General features: G+C 41.0%; 1 protein-coding gene across 1 annotated transcript; it reads left to right on the top strand.

Moving 5' to 3' along the window:
• Positions 1 to 69: 69 nt before the first annotated feature.
• Positions 70 to 14614, top strand: LOC116399310 (EF-hand domain-containing protein D2-like). The gene is made up of 3 exons (XM_031876381.1): positions 70 to 348; positions 437 to 571; positions 11242 to 14614. Exons 1-3 carry the CDS (start codon positions 235 to 237, stop codon positions 11371 to 11373), a joined length of 381 nt encoding a protein of 126 aa, XP_031732241.1. The 5' UTR covers positions 70 to 234; the 3' UTR covers positions 11374 to 14614.
• Positions 14615 to 14871: the final 257 nt, after the last annotated feature.

A 14871-nucleotide genomic window follows, 5' to 3' on the forward strand; every position in this document is an offset into this window, starting at 1 on the left:
AATGGAATATATATATATATATATTCCATTCACTGTCATTATAATGGGCAGGAGGATATGTCAAACAGACACCTCAAAATCTGGGTAACTATCTCAGAGGTTTGAAAGTGGCACAGCATGCACATGATGGAAGGTGAGAGTTTTCATTCAGCTCTATAGTCAACCTGTAACAAACCAGTTTTTAACTCGATTCTGTCAAGGTATGATGCTGGGAAAGACAACTACATTGACCTGATGGAGCTGAAGCTGATGATGGAGAAGCTTGGAGCGTCACAGACACACATTGGCTTGAAGAACATGATCAAGGAGGTGGATGAGGACCTGGACAACAAGTTGAGCTTCAGAGAGGTGAAACGAGAAAACCAAATTAGAATCAGAGGATGTGTTATTCCTTCTGTCTACATCCATTTATCTTTGTTCTTCCTGTCCCTCACAGTTCCTACTCATCTTCAGGAAGGCAGCAGCAGGAGAGCTGGCAGAGGACAGCGGCCTCGGTGTCCTCGCTCGCCTCTCTGAAATCGATGTCTCTACAGAGGGGGTCAAAGGAGCTAAGACCTTCTTTGAAGCCAAGGTAAGTAAAAGTTACTTCTTATACAACAACAACATACACACTAACGGTGTATAAGCTGTGTTTTAGAAGAGATTAAATGGTGGAAGCTAACTGGACTTTAATAGCTGACTCTTATAATGGACATTCGTCCCAGTGAATGCATTTGAATGCATTTGAATGCATTCGACTGGAATGCATTTGACTGGATCCCAATATTCGTTTACTGCACTTTATTCACTCGAGTTGAAGGTACATCAATACACCGGACACTTGGTCATAAAAGGGAACTTAGGCTAGATTTTTGAACCTGTGGTTCTGAAACAGAAAATAAAAGCATAGAATTCAAGGCATATAGTTACACTTGCTTGGGTTGTCCCAAGTTAGAATTATACAAATTTATAACCAAACAAAGTAAAATACTCAATTTAACTTAATAGCAAACGTCTGTACATTTACAGGCTGCTATCATTCAACAAAAACACCAATATAATTATTTAACCCAATAGGCAACAATTAAGGCGGTGAGATAGCACAATATGGAGTTGGGTAAATCAAAGTCCCATGGCCCACAGCCCTGTTACAATGGTAAAGAGCAACCTCTAGTGGGGAAATCGGTAGATTGGAGGTGGAGGTGGGGCAGACTTGACAGCTGACTCTTTGTTGAGGAGATCAAAGCAAGCATCAAAGGTTTTCAGCTCATCTGGCAACGTGTCCTCACAAAATCTGTCCGCACTTTGTTTTTGTCATGGTAGCTCGTTTAATTAGCTGGCCATAAGTAGCAGGAGCAGGGAAATATCTGATTGTCTGAAGGGGGGGGGCTTTTTTAGCTGCCAGGAATATTCATGTAAACATGGTCCAGTGTATGGTCCATCCTCTGGTGGGGACGTGGACATGCTGGTGGAATTTAGGTAAAACAGATCTCAGGTTTGTTGAATTAGAATCAACAGCTAAAATATAAATAACATCCGTTTGTTTTTTCATGTGTCTACTGATGACCTCATACAATTCCTGAAGTGCATTTTTTTTTAAATTTTCATCGGGAGGAATGTAAACAACAAAAACACTGGTGAATTCTCTGTCAGATAATATGGCCGGCATCTTAGCATTACAAATTAGACATCAGGGGAACATTGTCCATCGACTTTGACTAAGTTTGAGCACCAAGCATCATTAATGTTTACACACAGTCCGCCTTCCCTCTACTTACCAGAGTCCTGTGTTCTGTCTGCACGGTATACAGTCCGCCTGTCAAGTGCAATAGCTTGATCCGGGATGTTATGATGAAGCCAGGTTTCTGTAAAGATGTGTGCTCAACAATCTGTGATCTCCCATTGCTGGGTCAGCCTGAGTCTAATTTCATCCATCTTATCTTTCCAGCGACCGGACATTAGCTAGGAGCTGGGTAGTGGAATAACCTTCGGTCCAAGCTGTGTAGTCCTTATCCCGGCTCTCTTCACTCTCTTCGTGGGTCGAACACAACGCTTCACCCGGTCTGGTCGAGTGGTTGAAAGATTTTGTGGGGGATGATCGTCTCAAGAGCCACTGCACTTAATCCAATCCTCGTACTTTCTTTTCCGATGTTGACGAGGGTATTTTTGTCATAAATGTAGCAACGTCTATGGGAGCTACCGGTCGCTGCATCTGCATGCGCCGCTATTGCCATAGAAAAAATATAGGTCTGTCTTAGATGTCCCTCAGAACAAATAACTGAAACAGGGGAAGTTTGTTCCATATTCACATGTACATCAAGTGAACATTGGCTTTGACACAGCTATTAGGGCTGGAGGGAAAAAATCAATACAGCATAGGATTGCAATATTTTGCGTGGCAATTTAACCATCTTTTATTATATAAAGGTATTTATATTGTATTGAGGGATGTCGGGATTAATCGATCAATTTATATAATTCACGGTTTCATAACCATAAGAACTGAAGAAGCTACAATATCCTATATAATATACAATGTCCTGATTCCTGCATTGAGACACTTTTGTGTGCGTGTGGTGAAAACTCGTCTTGCGCGAATCACATTACACGTGTATGTACGGCTCTCTTGTAGATCATGAATCAGCTGGGCATGGAGAAAGGCCACAGCTGATAGTGTTGGAGTGTTCTCCTGTGACATGACGAGTGTAGCTACCTTCATGGGCTTCATAGCGTTGACAACAGCAGAAGTAATGTCTGACTAACTGAGGGTGCAGACTTCCTTCTCAGTCTTCCTCACCTGAGGGGGTGGCTGCACAGATGGCTGGCTGCTGCTCGCTGGTAAAGCACTACCATCTGGTAACCATGTCAGTGATCGGTTGGTGTTCAGGCAGCTGTAGTAACTTTTGTTTTTGTCGCAGAGAATCAAAATCAGAACCGTTTTATTGCCAAGGTATGTTGCACATACAAGGAATTTGACATGGCGGGTGGTGCATAACATTAAATAAAATATAAAATAAAATAAAGTCCACAAACAGATAACAGTACTATAAACAAGTGAGATTTAAGTGTAATGTAAATGTGTCAAGTGTATTAAAATAAGAAACATAGAAGGGATGTGCAGGGGAGTGACCGGTAGGAAATTCCCCTGGGTATGACAGTCAGTGGGGGTCCCGGGCTTTGTTGATGAGCCCAACTGATGACGGGAAGAAACTGTTCATGTGGTGTGAGGTCTTAGTCTTGATGGACAGCAGCCTCCTGCCAGATGAAAGGGGCACAAACATTTTGTGTCCACGGTGAGAGATGGCTGGCTGTCATCTGAAAAAGCTAGTTATGCCTCTCATTCTTCCCAGCAAGCTGATTTAAGCATCAGTGCTCACTGTGAAGCTAAATTTAGTTTGTGCAGGAAACATTTTACATGCAACATAAGAAGCTGCGCTGCTATGGTCATGTTTGATGTGTTGTCTTTCACTACGGCTGGGTCCTTCCCTTTTATGTCCCATTACTCCATGGAACTTTTCAGTAATTCCGCAATGTTACTGTCAGTATGGCTCTCGAGCATTGCCCGTGTCTGCAAAACATATGAAACTAGTTCCCAATCCTCAGAGATGTTGCGTGACGTAATCGTAACATACAACTTAGTGGCTCTTGGCGTCCATCTATCACACGCGAGGGCTATTTCTCAGCAGGGATAAGTGATGTTTTGACACGTTTCTTCACCTCTTCGTAGATCCTAAGTACAGCTACATTTGCCATGTGTCGGCAAGTTGGATCACATAGTGTTCACCATATGCCTGAAGCCGGGGTTTTCAACCACACTAAATGGCCACAAATCATTGCAAATGAAATTGCCCACCAACTCTGTTATCTTCTTTGCCCGAGCTGACATAGATGGGTTGTGTAGTTTGACTTGAATCCACAGGTTTCGGCTGAGGTTCCTATGCCGCTATTTCACCTGCGTGGTGTCTTGTCAAGTGATACCGCAAGTTAGTTGAGGTAGTTTACAAACACACAGGTATTTGAGGGAATTTGAGGACATTTTAAATCCGTTTAAATGTGATTTTTATTTTTATTTTTTTTTTAATGTATTGATACTATCAATGAGCTATTGTGGAAAAAGTTATTGGGATAGTCAGCTGTATTGATATTTTTGTACAGCCCTAGTCTCACTGCCATCCTGTAAACCTTCACTTTAACTCTTGCTGGTACCCTTCTGTCGCATATCACTCCACCCACTCCACCTTGCATTCAACCTCTCTTGTGCATCCCCCATTACGTTGAACAGTTGAGCCCAAGTATTTAAACTCATCCACTTTTGCCACCTCTACTCCTCACCATTCCGCTGCCTTCCCTCTCATTCACGCACATGTATTCTATTTGGTGCCTACTGACTTCCATTCTCTCTGCAAGTCCACAAAGAGATAACTCCTTCTAACCTCCTCTATACTTCTCCATCAACAATCTCAAAGCAAACTCAAAATTTGCAGTGCTCTTTCCTGGCATGAAAACATACTGTTGCTGGTTCATAGCTCTGTAGTTAATAGAGCTCTGAAAATCACCCTTTTTTTGAAAATCGGTACAAGTGCACTTCAGAACCACTTCACTTTCCAAGTTTGTGTTAAACAATTAAATTATAAACTCCACTGCCATCTCTTCTAAACAGCTCCCTGCCTTCACAGGTATGTCATCTGTACCAACTTTCAACTCTTCATTCTCCTCATTTCATCCTTACTAATCAGCCGCACTTCCTGATTCACAATTCCCCAGTGGTGGGCCGTCAGGGCCAGCAAAGCCTTCTCTGCTGGCCTAAACGGAATCACAAAATTATAGCTATTTTATAATTTAATAATTTTTCATAAATACACTACATGTATTCTAATTATTTTTCCCATTATCTTATTTTCTCATTGCACAGCTACTGTCTTCCTCAGTTGCTCTGCTTCCAGCCTGCAGCGCTGCTTCCAGTGCAGCTTGTTTTAAGTAGAGCTCTTATCCAATCAGATTCAGCCCCTATTTCTCTAGGTAGGAAGAGAGGCCAGAGGCCCGCTAGGAATCCTTTGCAGTTTAAGTAAATGGGGACGATATTGTTGATTGTCATAGTCTTCAACCAGTCAGATTTTTAGTTTGGCATGTTGGGTGTATTCTTTGACATGTCACAGCTGTCTTGGTGGCCTACAAGTACGTCAGCATTAACGTGCAGGTCAGCATTTACGTGCGGTGTGATTCGTCAGTGGGCTAGCGTGACTGTTGTGAAGCCAAAGCTAGCTAGCAGAACTTGGAAGTTGTAAGAGTTCAAGTTGAAATTTTAATGAAGGATATGTAAGAAGTTATGACATTGATATGAAATTTTTAGGGTTTTGTTTTTTTAACACTCGCACTGAAGGAGGAGGAGAAACGGATTTGGGAATTACTGGCAATGCTTTTCTGGAGAAAGACATTTCCAGAAAAGCTGGACATCGTAAGAAAGGATCGGCCAACACCACAGCTAGCAGCCCTGACCCAGCCAGGAAAAGGATTTGTACGAACGGTATTCCTGGCTAACAGCTTCTGAGAAGCGTTACACATTTTATGGCTAAGAATGCGTTTTATTTGCGACTGAGCGTCTTGGTGTTTCGAGCTAATGCTGGATTTGCTAACCTGAGGTGGCTAACCAAGGCAGCAACAAGACACCATAGCACGACTGGACACTTACAAGCTATGGTGCTTTTGAAAACTTTTGCTGAGACCCGAGTAGATCTACAACAAAACAAACACGTTCGCAGGAGGACCTCTGGCTGGAACTGAACCGCACCGATGTGCTGTACAACCGCGTCATTGAACTCTTTGTAAACAAAGAAAGGAGGATGGACTTTGTCTTTAACTGAACAGCAACTTTGGTAAGTGAACTGCGTTTGTTTTACATCTGCAGTAGCGTTGTTTTACATCTGCAGTAGCAGTAACTGTGTTAATTTCGTATCGTGTCGTTTTTATGATATGGTTAATATTGTTCCCTCTGATGTGAATATTATTTGAATGGCCCGTGCTCTTCAGTGTGTGGCGGAATTCATGTTTTAGCGCTGCAGTTTCGCTGGATTGATTTGTCATGCAAATATATGTGACTGGTTCTTGCGAGTTTGTTCTTGTCATTGTGTTATTTACATTGATTTTGACTATATGCACTGTCAGTTGATGAAGAAGCATCCCGTCATGCGCGTATTCATCTATCTGTTTTCTTTTACAAAGCAAGAATTATGGTCTGGAGAAATGGGGATTGTGTGGCGATTGCTTTTGCCCTGTTTGAATCAGTAGGAACAGCTAAACGCTGCGGGGAGAGTTTTCAGCTTGTGTGCTGCTGTTGGTTTTCCTGCTAAGCTAATTTAGCATAGTGTGTGTCCCAGAACAGACGTGGCTCACCAGAGTACAATGTTTTTCTTCCGTGGTGGGCGTGTCAGACAACACGTGTGTCTGTTACATTGGGTGGGTTGCCAGAGCGCAGTGGCTCCACCGAAAGAACATTATATTTCCCACAATTTAAGCTTCTGCATTTTCCATTTTATTGTTACACCCCTAGAAACAGATAATAACCCGTAGCTGTGGCGTCATAATGAGGTTATGAGGAGGTGGTTCAACTGTAGTAGGACGGCACTGAAGGCCCAAGTATAAAATGCACGGCCCGCCACTGCAATTCCCACATAGTCAACCTGCTCTCTCTCTTATTTCCTTCATTCATCGGCCCCTCAAAGTTCCACTTTGTTGGAAAAGTTTCCACCTTCTCACCACACTCTCCTCGCTTGTCAGCACATTTCCATCTCAATCCTTGATCATCCTAAACTCGGCTCATTCCCTCTATCTAGCTAACCAATACAGGTCATTTTTTCCATCCCTAGGGTCCAACCTTTCATACAACTCGCGCTATGCTAATTTAGCCTTCGTCATTTCTCTTTTCCCCTTACTAAGGAGTAAGGGAAAGTAGAAATGAAGAAAGTAGGAGATAGGATAGGAGTACAAGGGTACTCCTATCTACTTTCTTCATCTCTCTGATTTTTCTTCACCAACCTCTTTAACTGTGTATTTTCCTGTTCTTCCTCATTACACCACCCTGTCTACTTGTCGTCCTTCCTCGGTTCAGAAGACAACAAGTACCTGACAACTCTTCTCCTACCCAATGCCTGTCTTAACCGCTTTGCCTTCCTTCTTCAACTCCCACCATTTCATCTTTGGCTCTGCCTTCACTCTCTTCCTCTTCTTAACCTTGATTTCGTATGGATTTTACGCTGAATGTCCTTCCTGATGCAACACTCCCCCACTGACTTGTGCACCCTATTGGCTGGGTTAGGTGAAGCATCAGTTCTGTGTAACAAATCACACAGCTGCAAACTTGTTCCTTTTTTTTTTTTTTTTTAAACAAAAACAAGAGTAACACTGTCTCCGCAGGCTGCATAGTGAAAACAGTCTATTAGCAGAGCAGCAGCAGTAGCTTCGATGCATTTTGGCATAACATTTTTTACTCTAATTCACACCTACCGGCATTCAGCAGCTGGCCCCCTCCTTTTGGACTTCAGCTATGCCTTCTACATCGTCACCCCGTCCCTGCTGCAGGACAAGCTCTCCCAGCTGCACGTGTCTGACTCTACCTTCAGGTGGATCACAGACTGACAGGAAGCAGCAGGTGAAGCTGGGGAACATGTCTCTAACCCTCGGACCATTAGCATTAGTTCCCCCAGTTGACATTGTGGAGTCCTTTAGCTTCCTCAGCACCATCATTGCCCAGGACCTCAAGTGGGAGCAGAACATCATGTCCCATTCATGAGTGTTACAACTTTGGCTTCCTCCCCGGATTCTTTGCGCTTTCTTGCCTCTAAGGTTTCCATGGACCGTGGTTTTACCTGGACCGTGGTTGAGCCTGCTATCCACAGCTACTATTATTATCGGTCACATTTTTATCACTATAACTGCTAATATACCAGCTTTTTTACAATTATATCCTATATAATGCTTCTGTTATTATTAGGGCCCGAGCACCGACGTAGACAGGAAGTTGTTGTAACTCTGGCGTACATTGTCTAATCTGCTCCAAATCTCTCATATGTCATAACATCCTGACTCGGAACACATCTATATGACAATTTAGAATCATAGTAATAGCACCACCTAGTGGCAACAGGGAGTTAGAAAGTTGTGTACTTTTACATCCTGCTCCTCACAGATTAATCGGATCCCTCTCAAATGTTATCAGAAAAGTCTTAAGACTTTGATAATGCTTCATTGTGAAGATTGTAAGAATTTGCTGAAGGGCGACGACGTCGCGGGTCGGCAAATTTCGATCCTTCGCCATAAACTGATGTAACTCGACTCCACATCATCAGATCTTTACCAGATTTCACATGTTTGATGAGACTCCACTCTTGAAGACATCTACAGGTCAACTATGTAGAATAGTCATAGCGCCACCTACTGGTAACAGGAAGTTAAAGTCTCTATACTTTGGCTTGTTTCTGTTAATAGGTAAATCAGATCAACATCAAATTGTCAACATCAACATCAAAAGTGTAAGAAGTTCATGAAGCTTTTGATGTATCGTCAAACGGCGATGCAGTCTTCGCCATGAAAAACAAAGGTGCTTTTGAGGGGCTAAAGTTGCTCTAAACATAACCAAACTTGTCACACACATTTATAACATGCATTTAAAATCCTGAATGTAGTTATCTGATGCGAGTTTAATGCTTCAGAGTGGCAAGTCGGCTCGATAGCGCCCCCTACAATATTTCAACGATGCAGCCCTCGCAGTACGTTTCACCTAGATGTATACAATTTGGTAAGCAGATGTATCACATGTAGACTTAAAAAAAGTCTTAGGGGTCCATGCTCTAAACCCAACCGGAAGTCAGCAATTTTTTATTTTGTATGAATTTCTCGTGGTGTTTTTGCAATATCCAGGTGCTCTACTTTAACGAACTCCTCCTAGGCATCAGATCAACTTAGAATTTGTTCAGGACAATCTTAAGACCTTAGTGAATAAAAGTTACTAAAAGCTTTAGGTTTCATCGAACGACGTGGATATGGTGTGGCGGCCATTTTACATGGTTCACCATCATCCATCAAGCTGTTTTAAGTCGACTGTACTTTGTCAAAACTGTCCCAAACTTGACATGCTTGATTAGTCATGATTTTAGGACTTCTGCATGCCAATATTAACTCATAGTCATAGCACCACCTGTAGCGGACCCCAGCCGGACAATGGTTCAGAGGCCTTTATTCATGTTCAACCGTTGACTTTTACTTTGATGAACACAAATTTACTTTTCTCCTTTCTCCAGAAAACACCGTAAGAGCTACGGAACAGATAAAACATAAATGAGCTCTTACGAGTTTAAACATTCAGAAAATAACATTTAAATATACATGGGAGCATATATTAATGTTTCAACCAGATGCCATTGCCAGCTCAAAACCACAGCCTAGTCATTTAGCTATATCCGTTAAGCTAACATTAGCATCCAGTTGAAACACCAACATATCAAACACAATGAACACACAATACCTTGTTCCCGTTCCAGCTAGGTGCTTAACCGTTAGTTATTAAACTCTTATTGCGGAGTAATATATTTTATACTACCTTTCCTTTTAGTCTGTACCGTGAATTTCATACTCTTCTTGTGGCGAAGTCAAGCTAACATACTCTGGCGAGATTTGGATCGGCTTCCGTTTTTTGCCAAAAAATATTTCAAAATAAAGGACCCAAAATGTAAAATGGGACTTACAAAATAAAGGCTAGCTGGAAGTGATTAACTTAAGTAACTTCTAATTAAAAGGTTTGTAGGAAACATTCACAGAACCTCTTAAGAGTCCTTTACACCACCTACTGATAAGCACGGACGTAAGCAGGATTCTATAATTACAGCGGCCCAAACAATTGAATTATTGAAAGGGTTTGTGGGCACACCATGAGAAAAAGACTTCTCTGATCTAAATATGTGCAAACTAAGATGCTTGGAGAGTAAAAGTTAGATAACAATGGTTCTCAAACCATGTCAGTGGGCATTAGTATAAATGATCTGTCCAGAGCTTCTTCATGACAATCAGGTTAAATGTTACAATGAATGCTTCACACTACAGTCTAAAGTTACAGAAGAACTTAAAATGAAAACGGTGTTAAATTAAAGTGTTCAAGTAACAGCAAATGGCACTACTGTTCTGTTAACTTTCATGTAGGTCCAAATATAATCAGCAGGACACTGCAGGGAGTTGAACCCCATCCCAGTAAACTGAGAGTCTGTTATGTTACAAACACTGAAGCGCAGTCACACACATTCATTTTCTTAATGATCTTAACAGGCTTACATTTATGATTGTATCGGAGGTACACTCAAAACATTTGAAGCTTAAGACCTGGCAACATGATCTTGCTATGCTGCTGGTCGACACAGGAAATATCATCTGACTTGTGCACGCAGTATATGATGGTCACAGAAATGTATGGCCGCGTCAACCAGAGAGATGCCAGTACCCTCGACGTGCTTGAAGTTGCGAGGGCCCGATCAATGCTGCTTGCAGCTTTCATTTTTTCTTTTATTATAAGTGTTACTACTGCTATTACTATTGCTCTCATTATATGTATAATTTATATCATATGGATGTTGTAATTCTATTATGATGTTCATTCTGTACACATGACATCTATTGCACTTTTCTCCATCCTGCGAGAGGGATCCCTCCTCTGTTGCTCTGCTGGAGTTTTCTTCCCCACTAAAGGGGTTTTTGGGGAGATTTTCCTGTTCCAAAGTGAGGGTCCTGGGACAGAGGATTGTAAAGCCCTCTGAGGCAAATTTGTGGTTAGTGATATTAGGCTATATTCAAATCCTCCGTCATCATCTGTTACGCTGCAGAGTATTATTTGCTCTGCTGAGAAGATAATTGGTTGCAATCCTCCAGGACCCTGAGGCGGGCAAGAAAGATTGTGGCCAGCTCCTCTCACCTTGGACATAAACAGTTTGAGTCCCTTCCCTCTGGCAGGAGGCTGCAGTCCATCAGGACCAAGACCTCGCACTACAAAAACATTTGCCCGACTGCAATCAAGCTCATCAACAATTTACACAACCCTGCACAACTTTTGGCTTTAAATGGAGACATTTTAATAAGAGACATAAGACATATTTCAACATATTGTCATATATATTTTTTTGCTTTTCATAATTTATCTAATTATATCTTTACATGTTTATTGTAATAAACAGTTTATGATTCCGATTCAATCTCCTGAAAGCTGTGTGTCTTACTGTTGGACAGGTCCAGGCCATCAATGAGTCAAACCGTTTTGAGGCAGAGATCCGCCAGGAGCAGGAGGCCAAGAAGAAGCAGGTTGAGGAGCAGAAACAGAGACGCACTGCTTTCAAAGAACTGCAGTCAGCCTTCAAGTGAGCGCCCCTCACTCCTCCCAGGACCTGTCACTCTGTGCTGCTCCAATGCTGTCAGTCTGTAAATCTGTGTGTTTGAATGTTCCATGTATGGCAGACGGTGGTAGTCCCGAGTTGAACAGAGGCTCAAAGTCCCACAAATGCTGGTCACTAGTCTACGTACAACGGACTAGGTACATTATGAAAAATCAGTGCTGCTTATAGATTCATCTGCCTAGAATTGTCCATTAATTTAGCTTGGTAGCTCAGTAACATTCTCAAACATTAACAATACAAGATAAGTAAATCCTACATATGCACACACCAACACAGCCACTTAGTGTGGATGGTTTTCAGTCTGAACAGCAAGAGCCGGTTGTGTTTGGCACCTAAATCTGTAAACTGTAGCTAAAATGTGTCGACTTCTTCGTGTTTATGTAGACTAGTGATGAGTGCACTTGTTCCACTGCCTTGGCTACTGTGTATGTCGGCTTGTTTGAGCTTAATTTGACTTAACTCATTCCAGAACTCAGTAAATCCAATGTGACACTTTGCAGACATGCAAGCCATCTTTCACACAAAATTTAAACAAATAGCTGAGCTCTACATTTTTACTGTCAACTTTGGATTTTTGTACCATCGGGTTGAGTGGGTATTGAGTAGATTTTGGTGTTTGGTATTGGTTGTGGAGCTGGTCATTCTTAAGCACCATGATTTGTATGAGCCCTCTGAAGCACAAACGTTTATTTGTTCGTTTTTTAAATTTCTGGTTTCAGCCATTACTCCTCTCAAATCTGCTAACATTTTATTTAGCTACTTCCGTACTGAGATCTGGGGATGTAGTGACTTTGCACCGACCACATGAGCCATCGGAAATTTTGAAACTGTCAAAATCGGATAAATCAAAAGGAGAAGACTTTTACTTGTTTTGTTTTGGCAAAAACATGTTTAAAACATTAAATTGAAAAAAACATGTAATTCCACATGTTCTTCCTGTCTTTGCAAATCTTAAGTAATTTAGACATTACTACAGTATTAGATCTAGAGATGGATAATAGACGATAATAGATAATAAAATGTAATTTTGCATTGTTTATAAGTGAAAAAACAGCCTCAATTTTATCCACAATTATTCCTTCTCTGATGCTGAATCTCAAATGCTTCCTCATAGTACTTCTTCGATGTTTTGGTGGAATAATTACTTTTTCAGTATGGCTCACTTACAGGGCAAGTGTGACAGCATTTTTTTTTTGTATGGCAGTTGCCATCTTGGTAAGGACGACATACGCTAATCCAAAAAATGTGTGCCGGGGTGGGCTGGATGACGCCTGGTTGCTGAAACAAGCCCATCTAGCTTGGAAGCTTCCAACTAGCTAAGGCTAACCTGGCTAACAAGTTGGGCGATGTGCTAGCAGGTCTACGTTTCACGGTCAATACATTTTCTGATATCCTGTTAAAAAATCATGTGGGCACAGAGGTCATCCAGCATCAGCATGTTGGCCAGCAGGATGACCAGCTGTTATTTGCCCGGTATTTGCATTAAACAAAATCCCAAAAGGGACTCCACAAACACTGCCACAAGGTTAAGTTCTGTGACTGGCATTTGCTGAGGTGACACCAAGCTGACGGCTAGCAGCTGTGACGGCAACCACCTGTCAATCAAAGCAGCCATGACCTAAATTATGCATAACTTTAAGCCATAATTTAATTTTAATGTACGAGTTGTATAAGAATCCACCCTTGTACAGTTGTTATGAATTATTATACTATTACTAGCCATAGTAACACAACCATATTTTGCACCAGGCTGTTTATTTCTGCTGTAAAGGTGGGCTTCCAAGCACAAGAACACAGGGTTAACGTAGACCTGCTGGCACTCATTAGCAGATCGCCCAGTGTGTTAGCCTAACTTGTTAGCCTTAACTAGTTGATGGCTTCCAAAGCTAGATGGGCTCATTTCAGCAAACAGGCATATTTTGTGCTGTATTTTGTGTGCAAAGTAAGTAACTTTTTACATACAGTACATACTAGTGAATGAGGCCCATTGTGACTGAAATGCTCTTAATCAATAATCAAATATTTCATTACAGTATAAAAAATACTGCACTGTCCAAGTTAATTTTGTGTTGTTGAATTCATAGTTGGGTTTTGCAAATTCATCAGTGCACTGGGAGGACATTTGAAGATTTCAGGGTTTGGTTAGGGTTCAAACATTCCTTGTGGAATGTGAAGGGTGGTCAGTTGGCTTCTGTCAGATCTATCATATGTTTTTCTTAGTGTATTGTATCAACAATTTTTTTTTTTTTCATTTTAACCGCCTTTCACAGAGATCTGACAAAATTAAAAACTTTGGATTATTTCCTCCTGAAACAACCACTGGTAGCAATAATGTTGACTTGTGCATGGTTTATATTTGGTACTGATTTCTCCAATTTTCTAAATATTCAAAAGAAACATTACTTTTGTCTTGAAATATAAAAAATGATGAACCCTAATACAAATCTTTCGTGGTGTTTTCCTGGTGGTTCTCTATTGAGCGTGCCCAGGACTATGCCATCACTGTACTGTATGTAGTGGATGGGTAACGGGAAACAAAAGTTCCATTGATTAGAAACAAAATTCCATTAAACATGACCTAATTAGTGACAGACAATAGAGACTCTGAGGTAAGTGCACACTTAGTGGATTCCATAAATTGGTATCTCTCTACTGAATTCTCCTCCCACTTCATTCCTGAATGTCCATATTGTGACCAGAAAAGGGGCCAAATGTTTAAACTACTGTCATAATGCCCATTCCAGTGGAGCTCCACTCTACAGCAAAATAAATGTGAATGGAAATGATATTGACATTGTTATTTAGATAGCTGGCGGCCATTGTAAGCATTTGCATATTGGCACAGCATTCTTTTATACTATTTCCATGAACATTCTAGACTGAAGACCATCAGTGAAATTAATTAATTTTTCTGTTGTAATACTCCTTGGCCACTGAGAGACATGTTTCCAGTCGGTCTGAGAACGGTTATCAAAGGACCCTAACTTTAAATTTACGCTCCCTCAATTGTGTTGAATGTGAAAACTTTTAAATTGAGCTGGGAGGGTAATTACGATCAGGGAAGGTATTTTTAATAAGATTTTTCTTCTATTTTTTTATATTTCTATTTAGTTTTTTGTTGGTATGTTTGTCTTGTATGCTGAAAACTCTGTAATACACCTTTATTTTGATTTCCTATAACTTCATAATAAACTGTCTTTTGTGTGTCATTACCGTCTTTCTGTTTTAACAATATCAAAAAGAGAACTTCAATTCAATTTTCTTTATATAGCCCAATTACACAAATCACAAATTTTCCTCAGAGTGATTTACAATCTGTACAACACAATGTCCTCTGTCCTTGGATCCTCACACTTGACAAGGAAAGACTTAAGAGTTATCCACCTGAAACCAAGCAATTTGTTTTTGTCCTCTGCAGGTGCACTGTAAATAACATCAATTCAAATTGTTTGGCATAAATAAGGAT

Source organism: Anarrhichthys ocellatus, unplaced genomic scaffold, assembly GCF_004355925.1.
Source record: "Anarrhichthys ocellatus isolate YVR2014 unplaced genomic scaffold, GSC_Weel_1.0 scaffold108, whole genome shotgun sequence".
NCBI lineage: Eukaryota > Metazoa > Chordata > Actinopteri > Perciformes > Anarhichadidae > Anarrhichthys > Anarrhichthys ocellatus.

Bases quoted from the DNA above. Each gene is read 5' to 3' on its own strand.
- LOC116399310 (XM_031876381.1), top strand. From the start codon at position 235: ATGGAGCTGAAGCTGATGATGGAGAAGCTTGGAGCGTCACAGACACAC. The intron at 349-436 runs GTGAAACGAGAA...TGTCCCTCACAG, and splicing joins ACAAGTTGAGCTTCAGAGAG to TTCCTACTCATCTTCAGGAA. The intron at 572-11,241 runs GTAAGTAAAAGT...ACTGTTGGACAG, and splicing joins AGACCTTCTTTGAAGCCAAG to GTCCAGGCCATCAATGAGTC.